Raw genomic sequence first — 27,893 nt, forward strand, 5'->3', positions numbered from 1 at the left:
TGGGAACTGTGTCACCATGCATACCTCCTCGCTCCCATTGGGATGTTCTTTGGAGACCCACTGGCCTTTCCTAATTAGCTGTTGTTGCAGGACTACCAGCTGCTGGCCATAGAACCAGAGGCACAAGACTACCAAACATGTCCGGTTGGTGAGAACCAGCAGCACCCCAGAGGTCCTAACTCTACAGTGACTGCCCTCAGTAGCCACCCACCCGTGTTTCCTGGGACAGAAGGAGAGTGTCTATGGGATGCTGTGGTGATGGAAAAGCATCAGATGCTTTAAGCCCCAGGGAATTGACTTGGATCCAGCATTTTGCCAGGTCCAAGCAGCTCCTGATGGTTCCACAGAGCCAGGACAGTGAAGTCAAACAGCCAGTTGCTCCGGGACATGGTCATCACCCCCCAGTTTTATCAGGTTCCCCAAAAGCTAGCAATGCCCCCAGAGTCTCGAGAACATAGCATCCTTGTCGTCCCGTCCCCCTGCCCCCGCCACCTCACCTGCTACCCCTTTCTAACTCTTCACCTTTTTATGATGAGTAAGAGGGAGGGTTATTAGTATTCAGGCCCCTGGACTGGCCTGCCCTTGGGGTCCTGGCAGGATATGTCCTCAGCTGCGGCCTCTAAGAGCGCCTCCTGGGCACATTCACTAAGTTCCCTTCCAAAAGGTGGGCCTTATCCACCTCCTATCTCCATTCCTCCCTCCCTCCCATTACTCTTGCCCCCCGCCAGGAGGTATACATGATGACACAGTTCCCATGAGTGAGGCAGAGAAGACCCAAGCTCTGCAGTTCCTAGCATTCCAGGAATTCATAGAGGATTGGTTTCGAGACAGCACAGGCTACTTATTGATTCATCAAACACAGAACAGGGGCCAAGGGCTCTGAGCCTGAGAGAGACACAGGTGTCTGGTACCAGGACTTTGAGAAAAGCCAGAAGGCGAGGAGAGGACTGTGCTTGAGAAATGAAGCCTCACACCTAGGGAAATGAAGTCTCTGCCCTTTTTATGCCCCCTTCTCTGCCCCTTCTCTCTCCTCTTTCACGAAATCTCTTGTGTGAGCCCTTTTGCATGGTGTGACTCTCTTGCTGTTTTTAAATAAATCACAACAGTCATCCCCAATACATAGTGAACTCAAGACTAGACTGAGACTGTGTCTCAAAAAGAAAACCAGAAACTAACCCAAAACACTTTTTAAAACAGATTTTGAAATTCTTCGCATTATCACAGACATGCAGACAGAAGGCTTAACCTTGACAAAGCAGAAGCACCCATAAGTTAGAGGACAATATTTCTGCTTCTTTAAAGGCAACCGGTCTCTTCATTGACTCCACCCATAGAACTTCCTGCCTGGCGGCTGGGAATGCAGCGGTTTTGCTTCCCAGTTAAGCACAAGCACAGGCTCAAACAGGCCCCTCACAGAAACCCTGAACCCTCATCAATTCCCAAAGAAGGTGAGTCTGGTTGGACAGGGGAAGGGAAGTGTGAGAGGCAGTGGAGGATGGGGCATCGTTTGGGGTGCACGTTTTGTGTCTGCAGCTTCTCAGGGAGGGCGCTGCTGATGGGAGTGGTGGGGGCTCAGGGGTACAAGGAGCCCAATTAACAGGCTGCTGCCTTCATCAGCCCGTAGGTAGCTGTGGTGTAGGACACAGAGTGTAGCCGACACTCTTCTCAGAAAGTTCTGCCCTCAAGGCAGGCTCTTCAGAGCCCGGAGACAGCTCAGGTCATTTGTCCAAGTCACTTCTTTCCTCAGAAAGTCTGATGACTCTTAGTTCCCCTGGTCATCCTGGGCAGAGGGGAGTTAGAACCCAGGGTGCCGACTCCTCCCACTGGGCAACAGAGAACTCTGCCTGTTTGACCCTGGGGTGAGGTAGAGTGGGACCAGGAAGGCCACATTAGCTGCTCTGAAGGCACAGCGCAGGACGAACCTGCAGTTGCCTGTGGCCCAGGGCTGCTGTTTGGCTTCCTGTCTGCTGTGTTCCTTCCTTACTCTGTTTCTGTAGCAACTGTATCACCACCTTGAAACTGAGGCGGTGACAGCCCCAGTGATCCTCTCATTATTGGGGTTGTTTTAACTGTCCTGTTGTTGTTTGTTTGTTTTTCTTTTGTTTTTTGTGTGTTGTGTTTTTTTTATTAACATGTGATAAGTGAACATATTTCTGACGTCTATGCGATATTTAAAGACACCCATTAAGCTGTGTACTGGTCACAACAGGGGAGTGAGCCCTTCTCTTTCCTTACTGTTTATGTTTGCCACCTGAGAATGCTCCTCCTAGTTCCTCATAAAATATATAGTAAGTTGTTGGACATTATGGTCATCCCGGTACATGCTCCTGGTTGGGCTCAGCAGAGATTTGGGTGCACTCTCTCAGACCTGGCATGGGGGATGGCCTGTCAGCTGGTAGCAGGAGTAGAAATGTCCTTTCTGTTATCAGAAACAGTTTACTCTGGAGGGCATCCAGATTATCAGAGTTTTAGAAGTATTCTGGGGTGGATTGTTGCTACTGAGATGGCTCAGCACGTAAAGGCTCTTCCTGTACAAGCCTGGCAACCGCTGTTCAGTGCCCAGAACCCACGGAAAGGTGGAAAGAGAGAGCCAAGGCCACAAAGTCATCCCCTGACCTCTATAGGAACACTGGGATTTCCCTGCAGAATCCCATGGAGGGACATTCTTCTGTGGAGGAGCTGTTTGATTTCTCTATTCCTTCCTTTGTAGTGTTTCATCTTTCTGTATCTTAGGGATACATGAAGACAACAGAACATTGCGAAATTTTAGGGAAGGGAAAAAAGAAAGGATTGGGGCCGTTCCCATTTATCTAATAGACAATTTTGCTCTCTTTCCCTTAAGATCTGAGCATTCCCTGTCTTCAGAATCTACTTGCCTCAACATGGCTGCCCACAGAAACACTGAGGTGAGGATCATTCTGGTAGGAAAAACTGGGAACGGAAAGAGCGCCGCAGCGAACACCATCCTTGGGAGACGTCAGTTTGAGTCTAAGATTTCTGCCCACGCTGTTACCAAGACCTGCCAGAAGGCATCCAGGGAATGGAAGGGAAAAAACCTTGTTGTGGTTGACACCCCTGGGCTCTTTGACACCAAGAAGACCATGAAAGACACATGTACAGAAATCAGCCGCTGTGTCCTCTACTCCTGCCCTGGGCCTCACGCCATCATCCTGGTTCTGCAGCTGGGCCGCTTCACGGAGGAAGAGCAGAAAACTGTTTCCCTGATCAAGGATCTTTTTGGGGAGACGGCCATGAAGTACATGATAGTCTTGTTTACTCGCAAAGATGACCTTGAGGACAAGAGCCTGGATGACTTTTTAGGCGAGCCAAATGACAAGCTAAATAACGTCATCGTGCAGTGTGGGAAACGCTACCTGGCCTTTAATAACAAAGCGGGAGAGGCAGAGCGAGACGAGCAAGTAGAACAGCTGGTAGGGTTGATAGAGCAAATGGTGGACAGGAACGGGGGCTCTTACTTCTCTGAAAAGATCTACGAGGACATCGACAGAAGGCTGACACACTTAGACTCCAGTCTAAGGGAACTGGAGAAAACTTACGCTAGGGAACTCAATGATGAAATCAAAAGAATAGAAAGGGAATGTGCTCATAAATCAGAAAAAGAAAAGAAGACATGTATTGATTCTGCAAAGAGAAATTATGATGAGAAAATGAAAAATCTAAAGGAAAAGGCTGAAGAGAATATTTTTGAGTATATTTTCAGTAAGATAAGTGAACTGCTTTCAAAAATTTGGGACAAATTTTTGAGTTTGTGATGTAAATGTCATTCTTTTATATTAATGACATTTGTTCTTTGACGATTTCATACATACATGAATATAATGTGTTCAGATTGAATTCATGTCTTTTTGTTTTGGTATGTTTTTTGCTTTGTGATCCACTGAGTTTAACTAGTTTCGTGTGGGTGACAACAGGTTTCGAACCGTCTATCAGAGCCTGATGGCCTGATGAGGAGGAACAGAGTGGAGACAAAGACTCTTCCTCCTCCAGGATCCCTTGGCAGTTACTAGCTCAGCAGGGTGGCAGGTTCTTAGGATATTTAGATATTTGTCAAGTATCTCATCACCCTTGATAGCCCTGTGATTCCTTTAGTAAGCGTGTTAGATGTGAGGCTGCCCATGGTGTATAGCAATACTGCCGTGGTCTAGGTGCTAGACCACAGTGTTGTGTGATTGACTTCCCAAAAGCCAATCTATCTTGACTTTGAAATCTCTGATGCGTTGTTAAATGGAAATAGAACAGAACAGAACAAAATGCACAAAATACTTTCACGTAGTTACACAGACCCACTCGTGGCCATTCTGTATTCTCAAGGGTATTTTAAATAACTGTGGGTTCAACATAACTAATAATAAAAATTATTTTGACTTTTTTGTTTTTAATCAATAAATTCTATTCCTCTGGTTTCCCTCCAACAACCACTCTTCTTCCCTACAAATTTTCCTCCTCAAATTTACGACACTTTGTTTTCTTTTATGTCTCACAGAATTGAACTCGGACTGTTCATGTGACCATGAAGTTGAGACAATACATTAGAGGCTGGAGCATTCAGCAGTGGGTACAAAACTGGAGACTGTGCTCCCCACCCTCACCCATTCCAGAATCTGTTAGGGGAGTCATGGCATCAATGGGGCGTCCCAGCTGTGAACTTCATGTAGATTATTTTAAAATTTTTATATGGATGGGTGTTTGCCTGTATGTATGTGTGTAAATGGAACCCACAGAGAGTGGAAGAGGGGGCAGATCCCTTGGAAATGAGGTTTCAGATGGTTCTAAGTCGCCACATGAGTGCTGGGAATCCAGCCCGGGTCCTCAGGTGGAGCAGTAAGTGCTCCTAACTACCGGTCCAACTCTTCAGGGCAATTTTGATAATGTTTATAATGAATTTGCTAGGTGTTTTATTAGTAGTTTAGACTTTTAAAACTCCTATCACAATGATTCTAAAAGGCAGAGACACTGTGCACACAACACAGCCACTCAAGACTGAGCTGTGAGTGGCCATAGCTAGGTCTCTTCATCGGGTGCAAGAGGAAAGCTCCGTCATGGTCAATGTCGGTCCAAAGTGACACTCAGGGAGATCCCTGAGCACAGTTTAGTGTGCTGAGGTCTCCCCGCGATGTTTCTCCCTCTCTCAACCTCTCCTCACAGCCTGTTTTGGGTACCATCTCATGTTACTGGCAGGACTCATGGTCCCTCCATCTTCATCTTTCTCCCCCGTGAAATGGCCACAACTCAAGTGATGAGTAAGACGACTGGTGAAGACGATGGGACAGGAAATGTCTGCGGCTGATGCAGGCAGGAAGCGCTGCAAGGGCACAGATACATTTAACACCAACTGTCTTACTCTCGGAGGGTTCTGGGAAATGGGCTGACATCAGCTGTAGAGTTTGCAGATTCTCGAGAACTGCAATGAAAAACCGCCCTCTGGTCTCTTTGCCGCAAATCTTCTAATGAGGTGGTCTGGAGATTTGTGTAAGTAGGAGAAGGGAATTCACAGATTGGAGAAAAATGCTAGTGTCGTATGGGGACTTTTTGGCTCCCAGCATCCTGGTTACTGAAGGCTACACATTCACGGGCCCTACAGTGCACAGGGCAGGATGTGGAAAGGTGAGAGGTGGGGTTAGAAGGCCTGCGGTGAAGAAGGGACTTGGTCAGGACCTACTTGCTTGCTTGGTGATTCTGTGCCAAGTTACCAGATTTCACAGATGAACTTGGGGAATCAAAGTCACCGAATAAATAGGTTTTCTTGGAGGTGGGAAATTTGGATGATCTGACCCACTACTCCTCACTCCCCAGCACTCCTGTTCTTTGTGTTAGGATCCAAAATCTAAGTTCTCCCTGCTGATCTCTGTCTGAGTAACTACCCAGGGCTGGCGGTTCCTTGGGTATAAAAACATGCAGCTGTCAAGTACATAACAATAGTGTGGAGATGCCAGGCTCTTCCGCTATACATGCAGGAAGGCTGCACAGAATTTGAAAGGAGACTAGTCCAAGTCGAAGAGGTTTGCATGGACCCTGAAGCACCCGCCAAACAAGGGCTGTCCTGAATAAGAAGGGATAAAAGCGAAGTCACCCAAGAATCAGCCATGAAGTAGGCGGAGTAGTAGAGAAAGGGAGAGAAAGAACAGATCAGACAGAGAGAGGCTGATAGCAGGATGATCAGTTTTATCGTTAGAGAACTTTATAAATTCACGTAATGTGTTTTGATCAGTTCCACTCCAGTCCCCCCTCTAATTCCTTCTCTAGCCCTCTCCTTTCCCTCCCAGCGTCATGTCCGCTCTCCCCGCAGTGAAATGGCCTCGTCCTATCTAGCAAGTACTGTTTCCTGCAGATGCCCGCTGCCTCCAATGTTTCCATCCCATTTTCTGAAGTGCTCCCTGGGCCTGGAGGGGAGGAGGTATGATATAGGGGTCCCGTTGAAATCCAGTCACACAGTGAATTATCTGAAGCATGAAATATCTAAACACCCCAATTAAAAGTAGATTCTACTATACACTAGTGACAAGGAGCCCCTCACCCCCGCTAATTTTTAAATAAGTAAGCACACAGGAGAGTCACTGTCACTCCTATTTGCAGAAGATTCTGCCAAACAAGAGCAGACTGCCCATTGTTTATTAAGTTGGGCCGTATTGTAGTCAACAAAAGTCCTCATGATGAGAAAAGTGACTAACACCGTGCAACACTTTATTTCTCATTTGATTTATCCTATCTTGAGTGTCCAGTAGCTACCAGCGGCCCGTGGGTGCCTTGTTAGATGGCACAGAACGCCGGACTGTGGAGCTCTGCAGTGCCTCTGGGTAGATGGGTGGGTCCCTGTACGCTCCTGTCTCCACACTTCCTGCCCCACGCTTCCTCTGCAGCTCTCCCTTCTGAGTTCAGCACTGCTGTAAAATCAGAGAAGGCCACAGGACCTTTTCAGGTAAGAATCGGGGAGTAGTGCGGGAGTGTTGAACTTGGTGAGGAGGGGGCTGCTCTGTTGGCCATGTCCAGTAAAACCCCAGGCAGACCTGCTCTTGGAAATTGTACTTACTGGCCCCTGTTTCCTGCCTGCTAATTTTAGGCTGTAATTCGTATTGAAGGCTAAGTCCTACAAATTCATGTGTGCTACAGGGTCCATTGCCGCAAGGGTACTTTCTTTGTGGAGAAAGTGTTCCTTCACTGGTCAAAAAAAAATTTTTTTTTAACTTGGCTCTTCCAGGAAGAGAATGAATGAATTAGCTTGGTGGGAGCAGGAGAAGAAAAGGTAGGGGTGGGGGAATCCCTAACAGGCACAGCTTGGTGTGTGTCCTCCTCTAAGCTGGCATATAGGTCAGGGTCCTCACTGGCTGTTATCTTTTTCCTTCAAGCTGCTTCCTTGGGGGAACCATTCTTTCCCAGGTTCATGGAAGACTTGAGCTCCCTCCAGGGAGGTCTAAGTTGCACTCATTGGGACCACAGTTCCGAAGCCAGCAGAGGATGTTTGCTCATAGCCCGAGGGAGGAGAACTTAGTCGATGAAATCAGCACCTACCCAAGCACAGACCCTATGCACTGGGTCTAAGATTCCCCCTCCCCTCCCCCAGCCTCTGGCTCTCCTTGTTAATCACCAGTACCAGCTCTATTAAGAGCTGAGTGGTTTCCCTTTCTAGTTTATGAGAAGCTGTCTTCTGTCCACCTAGCCTTCAGACATAAAGAAATGAGCCTCTTTCAAAAAAAAAAAAAAAAACCCAAAAAACAAAAAGCATCTGGCTTTCTGTTTCACATTTGTAATTGATGGCTCTCTGTGTGGAGACTCCTTAACAACGAACATTCCAGCCTGTCCTGGACACAGTGGGCTCCAGAGTTCTCAACAATGTTCATGGGTGGAAGAAGCATGCAAAATGAGCTGGGTGTTTCTGCAGGTCTGGGTATTGGTTAACGAGGAAGGGACTGCTGCACACGCAGGCCACCACCCAACAGAGGAAGGTAAAGAACCAAGACCCACCCTTTGTCCAGTGTTGTGCCTGTACCCAGGAAGTTTCCTGTCATATAGTCTAAGAGGAGACAGCAAATGTTAGAGAACAATCTCATGCTACAACCATGCCCCTGATGAAGAAACGCTGCTGAGCAGGGACAGCACAGGTGACCTTGGGAGCTGGCAGCTCAGGCTGGTGCTGCTGCAGGAGAGGGTTAGACAGGGCTTCTCAGGGAGCAGTGGGCTGGAGCAGTGCCCCAGGAAGGGGGAGTTCCCACAAAACCTAGGAGATGAGAGGGCCCTGGTGCACAGGGAGGTCAGTGTCTTCAGAGAGGGATGATCACGCAGGGACGTCTGGGTCCTTTTGATAGCCCAACCACCTTCTAAAGATGAACAAATGTCACTAGGGAATTCAAGCAAGAAAAGTAAAATTCAAATTTATTTTTTCCTGAAAGTATTTTTACTTTATGTGTGTAAGTGTTTTGATTTCATGTATATGTATGTGTACATGTATACATATATGTACCATGTGCAGATCTGGTTCTCCAGGAGGCCAGAAGCAGGCATCTGATCATCTGAAACTGGAGTTAGAGCTGTCATGTGGGTCTGGAAACTGAACCCTGGCTCTTTGTAAAAGCAGCAAGTGCTCTTGGCCCCTCAGCCACCTTCTCGTCCTCAGCTCCATGCACTGCTAGAATAGAGTGCTCAAAGCATTGATAAAGTGAAAAGTAAAATGCAAAGTTAAAATGGTCTTTTTGTTTGTTTGGTTTTTGAGACAGGGTTTCTCTGTGTATCCCTGGCTGTCCTGGAACTTCTTCTATAGACCAGGCTGGCCTTGAACTCATAGAGATCCGCCTACCTCTGCCTCTTAAGTGCTGGGACTAAAGGTGTGCACCACCACTGCCTGGCAGAACACTGAATCTTAACAGTAGACAATAAAGTAAGTGATACTGTCTCTTTTTTATTAAAAAAATTATCTGCACGCAGTCATTTGAAAAAGAGGTCCAGTTACACCAAAGCGTTGAAGTGATTATTTATGGGGTATTTGAACTTGGAGTGGTTTGAGCTTCTTTTCTGCTTATTTCCTGTTTTCACATGACATGAAAGATGTTAATACTCCCATCCAAACAGGACAACATAGTTATGAGGGGAGATTGGGGTCTAGACAATGTATCTCTTTGATGCTGAGTGACCGTGAGCCTAATAAAGCGGTTGACACCGTGTTGCGACTGTTCTGCTGTGGTAAATGCGTGACGTGAAGACACAATTGCCAGGCTTCAGAAGTGCAGCAGGAGTCTTCTTGCTAGGGCATCTAACCACGGCCTGTTACCCTGGAGACAAGTGGCAGTAGATTTGATCTGTGTGGACGTAGAGACAAAGAGACAAATGAGATTTAGGAAAGGAGCGTCAATAGGATTTGGAATGGGCTGATGCATGGCAGGAAGCAAAGGCTGTAAGGGAGCCCATAGCCCGGCAAGAGCCATTGGCTGGATGGTGACGTCATTCACCAAGGCGCCAGACCGGAGGTGGGGAGTCGTCAGGGCTTCTATCCTGGCCAACCTTTCTAAGAGATGCCCTTGAAAGAGCAAAAGCCACAATGAGAAGCAGAGGCAGAAGTTTGGAATGCTGAAGGAACTCCTGTAAAAGGCGCTGCAGCGCTCAACCGCTTGCTTGAGGGAGGTCCCGGGCCAGGACAAGAGCTAGGAGGTGCTGCAAGTATTTAAATTTGTGCAAGAAAAGGAATAGCCTGAAAATGGAGTGTTGAGTTGAGGTCAAGAGAAATGAAAGTCTGGAGTTTATGGCCGAAAGTTCAGTGCTGGCTACAGGAGGTTGGGTTCCAAGTGTTCTTCAGAAAATGCCATGGCTGTTTCTTTATCTGCAGAGAGCCAAGCGACAATGGCAGCGCAGTACGATGGTGTGGGGTCCGCAACCGGAAAGCCCTGGACCGGCTATGGTGAGAGGAGCTGCGGGGGTGGGGGATGTGAGGATGTGGGGTGCAGGGGGTGTGCGGGTGTGGGAGTACAGGGGCTGTGGGGTGGGGGTGGGGTGAGGGGCGTGGAGAAGGGGGGAGGCAGGCACGGAGGTGGGCAGTCTCTCCTGTCCTGACGGTCAGTCCCGACTCAGAGCAGGATAAAGCCATGCCAGCCGCTGCCCTCTGCCCTCGTATTTCTCGGCTCTCCCATTTCTCTCCACTCTCCTCGCGCTCTCGCTCTCTTCATAGCGTGACGTCCACTGGGCTAAGCAGGAGAAGCCACAGGGCCTGTCATTCGTCCTCACCTTGGCATAGCCCTCCCTTTCTTCTTTTCTTTTTTGACTTTTGTTTGTTTGGACACTGACTCTCACACTGTGGGCCAGGCCAGCTTGGAGCGTGTGGCAGTCATCCTGCTCCTGTCTCCCTAGTGCCGGGTGACAGGTGTGAGTGGATCACCACGCCTGACTTCATTCAGCACAGCCTCTTACTTCCTCCCTCCTACAATATGAACATAGCAGAGAGGCTGCCTGTGGCCGCTTTGATTGTGGCTTCTCTGGTGATGTCTCTGTCCTTTCCTAAAGGAGGATCGGGAGAGAACAATGTGGGGGCAATTGATCCCCCATCTGGGTCTCTGCTCCAGGTTCCTCAATTTCCAGCTAACAAATAAATCAGTGTGTCACTGGGCACGCCCAGCTCCTCACCCACCATATTCATTATGTCAGTTGAGGTTCTGCTGTTTTATCAGACTACCTTACAGGGTAGCACCTTCAAATATCACCCATTTCTCTGGCTCCAGATGCTGGGAGCCAGTCAGGAATTCCTGGGGTCTGAATCACATCTGTTAAAGTTGGGTACTCACTCATGTACCTGTGGCAAGCTAGTGGTTCCCTTTCAGAGTCCCGATAGGCTCACAGATGCACCTTGGCAAGCTACTGGTTCCCTATCAGAGTCCCGATAGGCTCACAGATGCACCTTGGCAAGCTACTGGTTCCCTGTCAGAGTCCCGATAGACTCGCAGATGCACCTTGGCAAGCTACTGGTTCCCTATCAGAGTCCCGATAGGCTCACAGATGCACCTTGGCAAGCTACTGGTTCCCTATCAGAGTCCCGATAGACTCGCAGATGCACCTTGGCAAGCTAGTGGTTCCCGTCAGGGTGTTGGCAGACTCACAGGTGTGTGTACTTCAGGGCTGGAACTTTCTCCCCCACTGCTGCTTTTTTTCAAGAAACATTTATGTGACTTCAGGTACATAAGTACATAAAATAGGTTACAAATCAAATATAAGAAATTTGAAATAAATTATATACATACATACATACATATAATTTGCCATTTTTTAAAGATTAAAACATATTTTTCCTGTCCATATAGTAAGGGGTTTCAGATAGATAGGAAGAACACATTCTGAAAACCTGTTACATAGTATAGTGAACATACTTAATACTGTATTTTATAGTTGATAAGAAAGTCAATTTTAAGTGTTCTCACCACAAAACATAGTTATGTGAGCAATGGAGATGTTCAGTATTGTATCCCTTTAAAGCATTCATCGTACACTATATGTACAAGTTGGATTTAACAACGAGTACTTGGCAACACTGAATATGTGTATGGCATGCTCAAAGAAGGTAAGTAAGAAATCTAAAGTTAATGAATGTATTGTTGGTTTTCTTCAACTTCAAAAAAAACATAGTTGCACACTAGTGAGGAGGGTTTGCGTATTTTGCTTATGTAAATGTGATTGAATATTTGCTACTGCAGGATAGAGCATCTCGGACATTTTCCAGAGTCGACTCGTATTTTAGTTTTACAATAATCAGCTGTCAGAATGCCACTCACTAAGTACATTATACAAATGCTTTGGGCAGTGGATATTGGTGCTGCATGGTAAGAGCAAGGCCAAGTATTGGTGTTGTTTGGTCAGAACCCAGGTTGCCGTTTCATCATAAAACACAGGGAAGGCAGTGAGAGACAGTACAGATCCATACACCTTTGATCTTGAAATGAGTTTTAGTTGTTGTGCATTCAGAACCCTTTACTGTTGTTAGCTTTCCCTTCTGCTTCTCATGTGCAGTTCTGTGGCCCCACATGGGGGTCACCACCTGTAGTTCAAAAGCTTTGGCTGCTGAACTAGCTCTTGGGCAAGCCAGGATGGCGGGGGTCTCATTCGGCTGCTGCTGTCCAGCAAGCTAGTCCAGGTGTCTTCTTCGCATGGCGGCTGCAGAGGAGTCAAAGGAGCGGGCAGCCCATGGTGCTTAAAGGCTCTTGGAACTTTGATGCCGGTCCTCCAGAGTCAGAGCGTGTCATCATGTCCTGCAGAGCCAGACCCACTGGCTACATTTTACTCTCCGTCCCAGAGAGGAGGGATTCAGGGATGGGAAGGACTGGGGGCACGCATTGCAGTCTAACCGTGGCTCATCTCCACATGGACCAACAGTGGCCAATCAGGCACAGGACCTTTTCCCGTTCTTCCTTCCTATGGCCAAGGAACCAAAGCCCACAAGAACTTTTCAGATGGGGCGCTCCGCTGTGCAGCTAAATAAATGCTAGCGGGAGCTGCCCTCACATCTTCTCCTAGGGCGTCTCAGGCAATATTCTCAGTCATATTATTTCTTTCATTATGGGATTCTGGTTTCCAAACATGGGGAACTATCTTTATTCCCCTGAGTCTTTATTTTATTTTTATTTGTATTCATCTATTTGTTTTACATCCCAGTTGCAACCTTCCCCATACTCCCCTCCCAGCTTCTCACTCCCTTCCTGTCCTTCCCTACTGCCCACCCCCAATCTCCTCTTTTATCTCTGTCCAGGAAAGGGTGGGTCTCCCATGAGTATCAATAAAGCATGGCATATCGAGTTGCAGTAAGACTAAGTACCTCCCCATGTATTAAGGCTGGGCAAGGCGACCCAGTATGAGGAAAGGGTCCCAAAAGCCTGTAGAAGAGTCAGAGACAGTCCCTGTTCCCACTGTTAGAGGAGTCCCACAAGAGAACCAAGTTACAAAGCTGTAACATATATATGCAGAGGGCCTGGGTCAGTAAGGGGAGATATCTTAAGACTTGTACATCACCCCTACTTGGCTGTCAGTTGTAAGAAGAACAAGTCATTTTTAAATATAAATCAGAAAAAAAGACATTCTTCCTGGCAGATGCCCCAAAGGCGTCCTCTGTGTTCTGCGTGGGATTCCATTAGTGGGGGTGGGTGTTGGAAGCAGCTCACAGTTCTCTTCTGAAGCTTTTATTTCCTCCTCTGGGGGCTTAGAAGCCACAAAGGGTCAGAATGAAGAGCTCAAAAGAATACTGAAAAGAAGCAGTGAAGAAAAGAGATCAAGGGAAGTACCCGCATCTCTTTGTCAAGTCCTTCAAGATGGCCTTTTTACCCAGAGGTTGTTTGTAGGCTCTGGGAGGACAGAGATGGCAGCCAGGGGGAAAGCCCGCAAGCAGAGAAGCAAGAGAGCAGGCTCTGGGTGGCAGGACTGCACGTTTAACTGTTGGGGACTGCGTCTGACACTTGGTTTTATTTCCTTGATGTTCTAGAACTTGGAGACCAAGACCAGGAAAATTCCCAACTGAGAATTGTCTTACTGGGAAAAACGGGAGCAGGAAAGAGTGCAACAGGGAACAGCATCCTCGGGGAGAAGGTGTTTTATTCTGGCATTTGTGCAAAATCCATTACCAAGGTCTGTGAGAAAAGGGTGAGCACCTGGGGTGGGAGAGAGCTTGTTGTCGTGGATACGCCTGGTGTTTTTGACACGGAGGTATCAAATGTTGACACGCAAAAAGAGATCGCTCGCTGTGTTGCCCTGACCGCCCCAGGACCTCATGCTCTGCTCCTGGTGGTCCCATTGGGGCGTTACACTGCGGAAGATCATAAGGCTACAGAGAAGATTCTAAGCATGTTTGGAAAGAAGGCTAGAAGATTCATGATTCTCTTGCTCACCAGGAAGGATGACCTGGAAGACACCGATATCCGTGAGTACTTAAAGTACTCTAAAGACATTCAAGAGCTGATCCATAAGTTCGAGGATCGCTACTGTTTGTTCAACAACAAAGCGTCAGGAGCTGAACTGGAGGACCAGAGGACACAGCTGTTGACCTTGGTCCAGCGCATGGTGATGGAAAATGGAGGAAGATGCTTTACCAACAAGATGTATGGATGTGCTGAGAAAGAGATTCAGAAACAAACCCGGGAGAAACAAGAGCAATACAGGGAGGAGCTGGAGAGAGAGCGAGCGCGGATAAGAGATGAGTATGAAGAGCAGATTAGAGACCTGAAAGATCAGCTGCAGAGGGAGCGGAGAAAGGCACAGATGGAGAGGGAGTTCTCCAGAACAGAGGCTTACTACACAGAGAGACAGCAAAACGCTAGGAGGGAAGTGGAGACCCAAAACGGGATACTTGAAATGATCTTAAAAATATGGGAGGTTGCTCGCTTTATCATCAGTCAGTTCATGCAAGATGACTAAGACCTGATCTGTAAGACTAGACCTCATCTGCTTTCTGCGTTTCTTCCTGATAACCCTGCCCACCCCTCACTGTCCAAATGCTCTAGTTTCCGTCCTCCGGAACTAAGGAGTAAAAGGCACCTTTGGCAGTTGGCAGACATTCAATTGACTTAGCAAAAAAACTGACCAATTCTCTAGTACAACTCAAAAGCAGAATGTATTAATGCTTACCACCCTTGTGTTCTTCCTCAGAGAAAGTCACCTAGGAGCCCCTAGAAGACGACTGTAAGATGTACCCATTCGTCCTCCTCTGGATTCTCAACAACAATCTTTACCTGCAGCTTCTATACACTGCTGCTCAGTACTTTTGACAACAGTCTTCTATGTTCTATTAGAAGTTCGTTTCCTTGCGTGAGGTAATCTTTAGGCAGAAATAGATGACTGTATAGTTCTTAGTGAGTGTCAGTTTGTTTTGTTACAAACTCATGAATGGCCTCAAATGGTTCCCTATCCTCCCTTTGAAGGTAAAGCAAATCTTATAAGTCAACGAACTCAGGATGAGCACAAATGAGCAATTTAATAGACAGCACTGCAGTGTTCGGTATGTTCAGGTGGGCCTCTTGAAGCTCTCTGTCAGCCTTCTAACCAGTTTGATGAAGTCAGTTCTTTCCTTGAGAACTGATCTGATTGCTCCAACCCCACTCCGTACCCCAATACATCCAGCTTGTATTGCTTCTGCCCAGCCCAGCTAACTTGCTTATTGTTTTTATAATAAACTTTTCTATTGCCTCATCCTTGTACAGAATTGGAATCTGTTTTGTCCTGGAGAACAGTGCTGCTGTAATAGCAGTGATGAATTTTGTTTTATTGGTAAAAGGTTTAGGTACTTTTTAAACCAGACTTACTCTATCCCTCTGGCACCTCCTTGTTTCCTGTCTTGTTTCCTTCAGCATGTGGGTGCCTGTGCATATATGTGTATGAGTGTGTATGTGTGCATGCATGTTTGTGCATGTGCAGGTACATGTGCATATGTGGAGGGTAGAGGATGATCTCAGGTCTCATCCTCAGCGATGGCATCCACCTCCCTGGAGACGGTGCTTCTCACTGGCCTGGAGCTCGCTGGTTAGGCTGTCCTGGCTGCCCTATGCCCCCTGAGGATGCTGTCACTGCCACCTCCCTAGCAAGTGCAGGCCACCACATGCAACTTTTCACACAAGTTCTGGGAGTCAAACTCAGGTTCCCAAGCTTGCGAGACAAGTGCTGTCCTGGCTCAGTCACTCTCCTGGTCCCGTCCTCTTTTTGGCTCTGAAATCTTTGAGCCACGTCCTCAATTCCTCACTGGTCAAACACCACGACCCTTTTGGACCTTTATTGTGTTATGTGCCTTAGACTGCTGAAGCCTGTGAGCTTTTCCTAGTGCAGAAGTGTCCCTCTCATATAGAGGTAGCAAGAATTATTTCCTTAGCCAGGCCGTGGTGGCTCACCCCTTTAATCCCAACACTCGGAAGGCAGAGGCAGGCAGATCTCTGTGATTTTGAAGCCAGTCTGGTCTGCAAGAGCTAGTTCCAGGGCAGGTACCAAGGCTACAGAAAAACCCAGTCTCGAAAAACCAAAAAAAAAAAAAAAAAAAAAAAGAATTATTTCCTTATTCCCCTTTCTTCAGAGTTTTCCTCACTTATTAGTTTTTAGCACTCCTCAGTGTTCATCCCAACATTTCCCAGCGCTCACCTGTGACAGCCCACACACAGCTCACTTTGTTCTTCCTGAAAAGTTTTTGTGTCCCAATAAACCTCTCTGCCAATGCAATATTTCAAATTAGACCAAATCAAACCGAATTAGAAAAAGCCCAACTTTAATGGATGCCAGCACTCCCGGGTGACCTTTCAGCCCCCCAGAAAGGAGATGGGGAAGAAAGACTAGAAAACCCACGTGTTTGTTCTTTGGGTTGCTGTTTAAATACCACGTGGGAGTGGTCTTGAGCATCTCTGAGGAGGGGTCATCGTTTGGCAAGCTTTCTGAGGGTGGAGTCTGGACTGAGGCAACTCCCAGGAGAGGGGGCTTGGGATGGAACTTCCACCCAACATTCCAGACTCTTTGGATAAATGGATGCCAGGGCTGGGATGAAGCCTTAACCCAAACACTTTCATTTCTCAAAATTGGTTTCTCTAAGCTGCTTCCAGCAGCAGGTGACCATTTCGGAAGGTCAGTAGTCAAATGCAGAGAACAACTCACCATAGTGTGTCCAGGGCTAATTGATACACACCCACACACAACTCCTGCGTCCAGGGCTCAGGGAGCATCATGGAAGAAATGAGTGTAGAGGACCAGGCAGTTTGCTGTGATGAACAACACAGCCAAAAGCATCTTGGGAAGAAAAGGGTTTATTTCATCTTAAAGTGTATAATCCATCATGAAGGGAGCTAGAACAGGGACTCGGGACTGAAAACTGGAGACAGGGCCTGAGGCAGAGACCATGGAGGATTGCTGCTTACTTTCTTGCTGTCCATGGCTTGCTTAGCTTAACATTCTAAATATAACCCGGGGTCACTTGTCCAAGAATGGCTGTAGCAGGCTTTCTTTTGGGCCACCAAGCTGCTCCTAAATCATGGTATGAAGACGTACTGTTTGTTAAGAATGCTCAGCCTTGTCTTATGCTTGTCCCACTAGCTCTTGTAACTTAATTTAACCTGCTTCTATTCATCTATGTTTTGCCTCTGTGTCTGGCTGGCCCTGAGTGCCTCACTTTCTTTCTTCCTTGTTCTCTTCTCTCTCAAGCCGAGCTTCTTTCTCCTATTTATTCTCTCTGCCCGTAAGGCCGCCGTATCCCTTTATTGCCTAGCTATTGGCCCTTCATCTTTTTATTAGACCAATCAGGTGCTGTAGGCAGGCAAGGTAAAACAAATGCCACATATCTTTACATACTCAAAAAAGTAGCATAAATAAATGTAACACATTTTCTTTTGTCTAGTTAAAGTAATATCCACATCATAAACAAATGTAAAATACCTTTACGTAGTTAAAGTAATATTCCACAACAGGCAGCAACTCCCACAGTGGGCTGAACCCTCCTATATCAGTCGTTAATCAAGAGAATGCCCCATAGACTGAGCTACAGGCCAGTCTGATGGAGAATTTTTTTCCAGCTGAGTTTTCCTCTTCTGAGATGATTCTAGCGTGTGTAAATTGACAAAGAAATGAAGCATATGCTCCTTAACTTATTCATCATGCCGAGTGCATTGGTTAATATCACCATCACCATGAGTGGCGGATATTAGTGGTGGTGTAAGGCTCATGTCTCTCCTTTGGGGGATGCCTCCAGAGCTCCCAGATGAGCAAGAGTCTGGCTGTAGTAGTCAAACTACTCTGATATTTACCCTGTTAGCACAGAGCTGATCTGCATTTTAGAATGCTCATTTTCTTTTAACCTAAAGAGTATGAGGCGACAGAATTTGTCTCTCCATGTTTCTTTTTCCATGTATTGGTTATGTGAAGTAATATGTAAAGTAATGCTTTCTGACATGTTCTACACATGCCTTGATCACATTCACACCTGCAAGCTGCCTTCTCTTCTCTTTGTCCACCCTCTGCCTCCCTACCTTTCCCCAAACATACCCGCTTATGTTTCATTTTTCTTAAAACATTTTAGCTTCAATATTTGAGGAAAAATTTGCAATATTTGCTTTTATGAATCTACTTTCTTTCCTTACAATTCCATCCATATTTATGCAAGTGACACAGTTTCCTTCTTCTTTTATATAATTCAGTCAAATCTATTTTGTTACATATTGTGACAGTTTGAGTGAGAAATGTCCCTCATAGGCTCAGGTATTTGAACACTCGGTTTCTAGTTGGCTGTGCTGTTTGGAGAGATTGTGGGAGGTGCATCCTAACTGGAGGAAGGACATCACTGGGGACAGATTTGAGTGTAACATGAAGGGGCCTGCTTGTTGGGGTTTCTGTCCCATCCGATACCCCACAGCCAGCAAGCCCCAAAGAAAATCACACAGAGGACTCCATAAGTTATAAAACTGATTGGCTCATTAGCTCAGTCTTCTTATTAGCTCTTGTAGCTTATATTAACCCATTATTCTTGTTATGCTAGCTACACGGCTAGGTACCTTTCACAGCTGGCAGGTTACAGCTTGCTTCTCAGTGGTCTGGGCAGGAATGGCAGAGGAGCTTCCTGCTTTACAGAATACTCCTGTTCTCTTTGCTCCACCTCTACTTCCTGTCTGGTTTACCCATCTATACTTTCTGCCTGGCCAATCAGCATTTATTCAAAATAAACAGATTGACAGGATATAGACAATTCTCCCGCACCATTTGAGTGTTGTAGAATAATCTTTTTTGCACACTGTGAAGATGTGTCTTTGCCACTGTGTCTTCTGATTGGCTTAATAAAGAGCTGAATGGTCAATAGCTAGGCAGGAAGAGGTTAGGCAGAACTTCCAGGAGAGAGAAAAGAAAAGGAGATGAATTTAAGTGCGGGAGAACACAGAGAGGAAACAGGAGGTGCAAGATGGAAGAGAGGTAAAAAGCCACAAGGCAAAACAAAGATAAATATAAAACAAGTTAATTTAAGTTATAAGAGTTAGTGTGACAAACCCAAGGTACAGGCTGAACTGTCATAATTAATCGTAAATCTCCGCATCCCTTTTTGTGAGCTGGCGGTCCAAAGAAAAATCTGACTCCATTTGAGAGTTTATAGCCTTACTCACCATGCACACTCTGGGCTTCATGCTTACGGCTGGAGTGGTCTCTTAGCTTCCTGCTCTGGCTGGTTGCGACCATGCTTCCCTCACCATTCTGGACATTCCATCTAGAATCGGAAACCAAAATTAACTCTTTCTTCCATAAGTTACTTTGGCCATTGTATTTTATTACAGTAACAAAGTAAACAATGCACTTATCTTCTTTGTAAAAGATAATAATTATTTTAGGACATGTCACAGGACTCCAGCAATGCCTCTGACCTCTTGGCATGCGGCCCGGACAGTTGGAACTCAGCCGAACACCTTCTATCCCCAGCCTGCCGTAGGACTTCTGAAGAAGCTCTGCACCCACAGGGCGGTCAGGCACCATAAAGATCTCTTTGTGATGAGGGCGCCCAGCATCATGACAAACTGAGAGGGACAGTGAGACCCACGTGCAGGTCTGGGGCTGTTTGTTCCGGGCTCAAAGGAGAAAACACGGGCACACCCAGCACTTTGTAGCACTAGTCAGAAGGCACCATTAGAGTGAGCCGAGATATGGTGTGGGGAGAGAGAGAGAGAGAGAGAGAGAGAGAGAGAGAGAGAGAGAGAGAATGGTTCATGTCCTGTGGACAGAGGCATATCTCAAGAAGTGAGAGAGGAAGGGAGTGGGCAGAGGTGAGGGACTTGATTGCTACCCAGTGCCAAGCTGATATCGGGGCCTGGGATGCTGCTGGGATCCATATCTGGTTTTCTGGCTTGACACAGCTGTGGTCTCTGTTGGTATCCCTGGCCCCTTATACCACCAAAAGCCGAGCGGACAGGACTGTGCAGAGCTGGCTCTGACCCCATTGACTGCAGCACTAGGGAGAAATGGCCACACCACTCACTGGCTCAAGCACTCAGGAGAGAGGGTCCTGCACTACCTGGCCAGCACAATAGAGCTGATCCTATGATCAGGGGCACGGCTGAGAGGGCCCTGAGGGCATGGTAGGGGAGAGCTGGACACACCCCTCTTGTATCCCATGTGGTGGCTAGGTGAGGAAAAGATGCCCTCCTCCCCTCGCCCTCACCAGCTGCAGCGCTCAGGAGAACAGGTCCTGTGCCTCGCCTGGGCAGCACAGTAGAGTTTTCCCTGTAGACAGCACAGGACAAGTGCCCTGAGCATGTGAGAGGGACATAGCTGGTACAGCCTCCCCCGTCTGTGGTGAGGTGGTGAGGACAAGGGAAAGATGCCTCCCCCACCCCTTACAAGGGAGCTGATCCCTTCACCAGCTGCAACACCCCGGAGAGTGAGCCCTGTGGCTCATCTGGACAACACCGCAGAGCTGATCTTGTCACAAGTGAGCCAACCCTGAGAACGTGGGTGTGAGAGACCCAGGCCCACTTCTCATCTGCCATAGAGCAGCATGGGCCGGGGAGAGACGCCCTTTTCCCTCCACCCACTAACACCTAAGGCAAGTGGGGGAGCTGTCCCTGAGGTAAGAAGAGGGAAGAGCTGTCTCTAAGACCCAGCAGCTGCCCTGGTTGGGAGGACAGGCCCTGCACCTCGCTGGAGCAACACAGCAGAGCCAACCCTGAGGGGTGAGTGAGCCAGCCCCAAAGTAGTGAGCGTGGGAGCTCTGTCCCCATTTCTCATCTGTTTTGTAGTAGCATAGACAAGGGAAAGATGCCTTCCCCCTTCTGTCCATCAACCCTTGAGGAAGGTGGAGGAGACGGCCCTGGGTCCTAAGAACCAGAGGGCTGTCCATACCCCTCACAAGTTGGTGAAAGTAGCTCTGAACTTCTCCTGGGCAACATGTAGAGCTGACCCTGATGGCGTAGGTGGGGAGAGCCAACTTGGACGGCATGAAAGCAGGAGGACTGCCCCACCCCTTGTTCAGTGATGCAGGGGGAGCTGCTGGGGCAATGCTGGGGCAATGCTGGAGAGCTCACTCTGGTGCTGAGGTCAGGCAGAAACTATCAGTGGACCAGCCCTGCAGCAGCCCAGACTCAGAGCCAGGGTTATGACTTGGCCCACCCCAACATCCAACATCCACCCATCTATGATGCTGGAACTTGAGAAGAGACTGGACCCTCAGGCCCAAAGCTACAGGTTCTCCACCACATAGGGCAACAACAGGACATCCAAGAAGAGTCTCAGTGAGGGCCCAGCATCCATGGTGTAGCAGAAACCAGAGGCCTTAAACCAGATCAATGACTTTGCAACCAACACTTGTGAGTAAAAACATATGACCAAAGGGGTTTGCAGAGTGACTTACTGTGTCACATGGCAGCTTCCATGACAAGATTTTTAATTTTTTCCTTTATTTCTTCTTCTCTCTTAAATTTTTTTTGGGGGGGGATTGCAGTGGGTAGAGGGCAGATGCGAAGGGACGGGGAACTGAATGAGATCAAAGTGCAAGATGTAAAAGATGCATTGAATAAATAAAAAATAAAAATTATTCATTTTATTGCTGTATGTTAACTATTAAAGATGAGTTCATTGTGACATTTTCATATATCTATAATATGTTTTATGATTTGACAATACGCATCCTCCTTAAAAAATTATTTATCCTGAGCTATGGTGGCACATGCCTTTAATCCCAGCACACAGGGGCCAGAGGCAGACGGATTTCTGTGAGTTCGAGGCCAGTCTGGTATTCAGAGTGAGTTCCAGGATAGCTAGGGCTGTTACACAAAGAAACCCTGTTTTGAAAAACCAAAGAAAGGTTATTTGTGTGTATGTGTGTAGCTGTCTGAAGAAGACAGAAAGTATTGAATCCCCTAGAGCTGAAATTACGGGCAGTTGTAATGCACCTGACGTGGATACTGGGAACTGAACTTGGGTCCTCTGGAATAGCAGCGAGCACCCCTAACCACTGAGGCATCTCTCTAGCCCCAGTCAGCTCCCCCTGTCCTCAGCTACTTCCTCTCCCTCCTGCTAGTCTCCTTCCTTCTTCCAAATCATTTCTCTTTCCTTTCATATCTTTAAAAAAAATAGCCAGATTCTACCTATGAGAGAAAAAGGGTGATATTTGTGTTTCTAAGTCTGGCTTATTTTACTTAAAATAATAATTATTAATTTCATCCACCCTATTGCAAATAAAATCACATTCTTTCCTCAATAGACATACGTGTATATCTTATATTTCCCTTATCCATTCATTCTTTCATTGGCTCCTAGACTGAACGGTGTAATAATAACTGTGGTCATGTATTTATCTGTATTTTATGCTTGCTTTGATCTTTTGGGCACACCCCGGTTGTTAAGATGTTTGTCCCCCACAAGTATTTTGTATGTGTGTGAGTCAGTACATGTGCATGTGTGTAAACATGCAGGTGAAAGCCAGCGAAATCTCCTTCAATCAATCTCTACCTTTTTAAATGTTTTTATTACATTTATTTACATGTATGCATACACACAGTAAATGTGTATGTGGAGGTCAGGGGACAGCTTGTGGGAGTTGGTTCTCTCCTTCCACCCTGTGAGCCCCAGGGGCCAACCTAAGTCCTCGGGCTTGGTAGAGACACCTTTACCCTCAGAGTCTTCTCACAGATCCTCTCTGCTCTGCTTTGATTGTTGAGACAGAGTCTTTCATTGAAAAATGGACCTTGCAGGTTTCTATACACTGACTGTGAGGGTACCTCAGATCCTTCTGTTACCCCAACTCTTGACAACACAGAGTAAAATTACAACCTCAGGAGTCTATGCAGTCAAATGTTCACTGAGGAAATGGCACACAGCAGTGCTTCAGTTATGGGGAGTTTGAGGAAATACTAAATATTTTTTTAAAAAAATTTTGTTTGTTTTTTTTCTTGAGACAGGTTTTCTCTGTGTAGCCCTGGCTGTCCTGGAACTCACTCTGTAGACCAGCTGGCCTCGAACTCAGAGATCCTCCTGCCCCCGCCTCCTAAGTGCTGGGATTAAAGACATGCGCCACCACACCTGACTCCTAAATACTTATAATATAAAACAGTGAAGGGCCCAAGCCCTTACCCAGACCCCTGCTTTGACAATTTGGTAGCCATGACAGGCTGCAGAAAAGACCCTCCAGGATGTAGGTCCCTGACCCAGCAGGATGTGCTGTACCCCCCGACCTTGCACTAAGTTACTGAAAATGAATAAATAAATAAATAAACAAAAAAACCACAAGAAACCACAAGATGTCCCCCATATGGAAAAGAAGCAAAGAGAGGCGAGGCTAGTGGGCTCTGGACGTGCTTTACTGAAAAGGTTGGAATGCAGGAACCACAGCAACAGATGCAGCCACTTTCTCGCTGCTGTAATTAACCAATCAACCTAGGACAGGTACCCGTGTCCAGAGTCTGCCGATCCTGAGACTGTGACTGTGCGACTTGCAGACCCCCAGCCCACACTTGCTCTGCTCCCAGTGAATGCCCTGCTCCACCACTGATTCGGATGGGTGAGAGACCCAGATTTGATCGTAATTAGAAAGACTCTCTGTTTTTACATCAGATCTGGTCTCCTGGTGGTCTTTGGGGGTCCAGACTCTGAACACCATGAAAGATCTCTGATGGAGTCGCTAAGCCAAACCTTTGGCTGATTGAACACTATAAAATGTGAAAGCAATTTTGGTTGGTGCCAGATGGGACGTGTGGTAAGAATTGTGGCAGGGGAGAAGGGGCAACTCTGCCATGAGAAATTCTTGATGTCTCCCTGCTCAGGAAGTTCAGTGCTGGCTCTGCTCGTATCTTGAGGAGGCTCAGATAGAAACCATTGAACCACATTTCCTGTTTGCATTTTCAAAAGCGGAGACCATTGTTCTCACTTTGGGGCCCTGGTGAGAAGAAAAGACCTACGTGTTTTTTCTCTTTCTGTTTTGTGGACCCGAGTGAAGGTCTCTTCCGGGATCTTTCTTTACAGGTCTCATTATGCTGGTCCTTTATGGCGCACCTTCACATAGGTAAAGGGAATGAGATACTTAAGCACACACACCATGGCTGTGGGTCCCTGCTGTGGACTCTCATTAATGACCGGAGAGTCATATGCTAAGGCAGAGCAATAAAGTGGGCAAAAATGACAACTCTTCCTTACTTGACCCAGTCCTTAGTGTGTGTCCATTTCTTACAGATGCCCCTAAGGAGCATAGGTGTCCATTCCTTACAGACTCCCCTAGGGAACATAGGTGTCCATTTCTTAGACTCTCCTAGGGAGCGTAGGACGTCCTGCTACTTTCTAGGAACTTCTGAAGCACGGGAAATGCCTTGTCTTTGGTCTAGCACAGGTTCTCAGTCTCAGGATAGACATTCTAAAATGACACAGAAATGCCACATCAGTCACACCTGGGGATGTGTTTGGACAGTGCATTATCAGACCTTGGCCCACACTTTATATTTCAACAATTCCCAGGTACCTGATGAAAATCTATGACAAACACTGGATGCTTTTGTGAAGTGCAGTGTTCACGTCATAAAACACGCAGGAAGTATACAGCGGCGATCATTTTCTAAGATGAATGCAAATTTAACAAGAGATGGCAGCCTTTCTCAGTGTGGGCATTTTGTTCAGAGTGGGTGGTCTCTGCTGTGGCTTTTCCAATCACCACCATTAACACAGCCCAGATTCTCTCACTAGGTGGTAACATCTGATACAGAGGAGCTGTAAGCGGTCAGTATGGGAACAGCCCTCATCCCTTAAGGAAAAGACCCAACGGCTAATGCAGCAGAATAAAATTAAACAAACATGTACTTCAAATTTAGTCTTTCTGCGTGTTGTTCCAGGAAATAAAAACCTTGCAAAGACTTCAGGCCTTCTCGTCCCTTGAGCTTTGGTCTGGAGCAAAGCACTCAGCCGGGGGGTGGGGGGGGTGGGGGGGGTGTGTCTCTGCGCGCCTTTGGTTCCTCTAGGTCGAGTTGATTTTTCTTTATCCAGGGTGTCTCTGTAGGAGTCTGGCCAGGTACAAACTCTGTGTGGTTTAGAACCAGATGCCCACTCTGAGGGTTTATTTCTTGACCCATCTTTGGCTCCTACGTAGAATTAACAAGAGTGCAGTGGGTCCTTGGAAGAAGTCACCCTGACCCGGGGAATGAGACCGCAGTGGCTCCGGAGTGAGGAGCAGAGCTGAGCCACGTGCTGGGTGGCTCACTCACCACCAGTCTTCTGTCCTTACCACCTTTGCTCCTTCCTTGTTCACAGACCCACACCATTGCCTAGAAAGCAGTGTCCACCTGAGTACTGCATTCCACAGGGTTTCCTGTGGCTAGAGGCAGCCATATGACCAAGAAACATAAGCAGAAGTATTGTGGGTTCCTGCACTTCCTCTGCCTTGGTAATAAAGGCCTTGTTCTCTTGCTTCTCCTTGGGACTCCGAGTCTGGAAGCTGCTCTCAAAGAATGTTGAGTAGGAAGAAAGGGAAACACGACTGAAGGTGCTGATCCAAACAGGCTCAGGACCTCCCTTCGTCACGTCCAAATTGTCCCTCTGTTTGCCAAGACACTGTAGCAAATTATCTCCTGAGGTGTCTCCGAACAATATCAATGTGCTGTGCTAGGCTGATGGGGAACAATCCCACATGCACAGGGAATTTTAGAGCAGTTGTAACAGATGTGGAGAAGTCAACCATGGCAGGGCACAGAATACTTTCTGAGCTGAGAAACTGACATGATTTAGCTGAGACCTCCATGTTGACTTCACAGAGCCTGGAGATAAGGGGCCTCACTGGAGAGGGGCAGAGTGTGGTCTGAGGAAGAGTCCACTGGACTCTAGAACCAACACAGAGACCTACAGGACAGCTGGTGGGGCCAGAGAAAGCCTGAGACCACCATATAGAGCTGCAGACTGCACACTGTGGAGAATGCACACCACCACCATATAGAGCTGCAGACTGCACACTGTGGAGAATGCACACCACCACCATATAGAGCTGCAGAGAATGCACACTGTGGAGAATGCACAGCATCACCATATAGAGCTGCAGACTGCACACTGTGGAGAATGCACACCACCACCATATAGAGCTGCAGAGACTGCACACTGTGGAGAATGCACACCACCACCATATAGAGCTGCAGACTGCACACTGTGGAGAATGCACACCACCACCATATAGAGCTGCAGACTGCACACTGTGGAGAATGCACACCACCACCATATAGAGCTGCAGACTGCACACTGTGGAGAATGCACACCACCACCATATAGAGCTGCAGACTGCACACTGTGGAGAATGCACACCACCACCATATAGAGCTGCAGACTGCACACTGTGGAGAATGCACAGCATCACCATATAGAGCTGCAGACTGCACACTGTGGAGAATGCACACCACCACCATATAGAGCTGCAGAGAATGCACACTGTGGAGAATGCACACCACCACCATATAGAGCTGCAGACTGCACACTGTGGAGAATGCACACCACCACCATATAGAGCTGCAGACTGCACACTGTGGAGAATGCACAGCATCACCATATAGAGCTGCAGACTCCACACTTGGAGAATGCACAGCATCACCATATAGAGCTGCAGAGAATGCACACTTGGAGAATGCACACCACCACCATATAGAGCTGCAGACTGCCCACTGTGGAGAATGCACAGCATCACCATATAGAGCTGCATAGAATGCATACTGCAGAGAGTGCATACCACTGTTATATGGAGTTGCAGAGATTGTACACTGGGGAGAATGCACACCATCAATATTGTGGAAGGCTGCTTGTTCATTCCCAGCTGCCCAGAACTGAAATAATCTTTCAGAAACTATATTATTTAAATCACTACTTGGCCAATCACTTAAGCGTATTGATAGCTAGTTCTTACATCTTAATTAGTCCATTTCTATTATTTTATATTTTACCATGAAGCTCGTGGCCTACCAGCAAGGTTCTAGCTGATGTCTTGCGTCTTTCTCCTCTGGTGGCTACATGGTGTCTCACTGACTCTGCCTACTTTCTCTCTCTCTATATATATATATCTTCCAGCCTGGCTATATTCTGTTAAGCCATTGGACGAAAGCAGCTTCTTTATTAACCAACCAATAAAAGCAACACATGTACAGAAGGACTTTCCACATCACATCACCATAAAGAGCTTCAGAGAATGCACACTGCAGAGAATGCACACTGCAGAGAATGCACACTGCAGAGAATGCACACTGCAGAGAATGCACACCACCACCACCATCTAGAGCTGCTCAACAGGTCAGATTGCATTGATTTAAACAGAGTCGGACGTTAATTTGTGATCTGCTGCCAAATGCAATGGGTGAGCACTACAAAAGAATCTTTCTTTCTTTCTTTCTTTCTTTCTTCCTTCCTTCCTTCCTTCCTTCCTTCCTTCCTTCCTTCCTTCCTTCCTTTCTTTCTTTCGTTCTTTTTAGAAAAGAAAAATGTCCAACCTTCTCCTGGTCTCCCAACCTAGCCTGTGTTTAATGCTGCCGTTCAGGTTGCTGCCCATGAAGTTACATTCTTCTGACTGACAGCGGTTCCTTTTAAGGCCCCTCAAAGCCTTCTTTCTAGAGAGGCTATGACTGGCATAGCAGGACTTTAGACCTAACTGTAGGGCATCTCTTTCTCCTCCATGTTTTGCCAGTGTGTCCTGCTGTAGTCGTTACCTGACAGAGCGCGTTCCCGCTGGTGAGGCTGTGGAGCACATTCTCTTTGCTCAGGACTCCATTCCCTCCTTGCTCAGTCATAGAGTGCCTTACTATAGATCCACACTACTTACAGATCCCTCACATCCTTGGAATATTATTACACAATGCCAGGCTTGTCTTTAATAAAAACACTTGTTTCGGGCAGATGATTCAGTCTGGGGATATCAAGATGCCTGATCGGTTGTGCCCCGCTTTCAGTGCTGCAGCTCTCTCAGGCAGGAGAGGATC

The 27,893-nt window shown here is 47.1% G+C and overlaps 2 protein-coding genes and 1 long non-coding RNA gene across 6 annotated transcripts; 2 read left to right on the forward strand and 1 right to left on the reverse strand.

The window, feature by feature from the left end:
* Positions 1–1,311: 1,311 nt before the first annotated feature.
* On the forward strand, positions 1,312–3,855 carry LOC125404407 (GTPase IMAP family member 9). The gene is made up of 2 exons (XM_087901712.1): positions 1,312–1,448; positions 2,843–3,855. Exon 2 carries the CDS (start codon positions 2,883–2,885, stop codon positions 3,771–3,773), a length of 891 nt encoding a protein of 296 aa, XP_087757838.1. The 5' UTR covers positions 1,312–1,448; positions 2,843–2,882; the 3' UTR covers positions 3,774–3,855.
* A 2,942-nt stretch (positions 3,856–6,797) lies between these two features.
* On the forward strand, positions 6,798–15,159 carry Gimap4 (GTPase, IMAP family member 4). 4 transcript variants are annotated; one of them, XM_087901624.1, is made up of 3 exons: positions 6,798–6,937; positions 9,833–9,904; positions 13,460–15,159. In XM_087901624.1, exons 2-3 carry the CDS (start codon positions 9,847–9,849, stop codon positions 14,386–14,388), a joined length of 987 nt encoding a protein of 328 aa, XP_087757750.1. In that variant the 5' UTR covers positions 6,798–6,937; positions 9,833–9,846; the 3' UTR covers positions 14,389–15,159. The 4 variants fall into 4 exon arrangements, with proteins under 4 accessions (XP_087757750.1, XP_085547468.2, XP_087757752.1 ...); XM_085691342.2 differs by lacking the exon at positions 6,798–6,937 and adding an exon at positions 7,937–7,961; XM_087901626.1 differs by lacking the exon at positions 6,798–6,937 and adding an exon at positions 8,015–8,117.
* On the reverse strand, positions 8,884–27,872 carry LOC148117915 (uncharacterized). The gene is made up of 3 exons (XR_015736617.1): positions 27,624–27,872; positions 19,086–19,186; positions 8,884–9,308 (listed from the first exon to the last, which is right to left on the reverse strand). It is a non-coding gene; the product is annotated as an uncharacterized LOC148117915 (long non-coding RNA).
* Between the last annotated feature and the right edge of the window lie 21 nt (positions 27,873–27,893).

The sequence above is a fragment of the Myodes glareolus genome, chromosome 25 (assembly GCF_982192425.1).
Source record: "Myodes glareolus chromosome 25, mMyoGla1.1, whole genome shotgun sequence".
Classification (NCBI taxonomy): Eukaryota; Metazoa; Chordata; class Mammalia; order Rodentia; family Cricetidae; genus Myodes; species Myodes glareolus.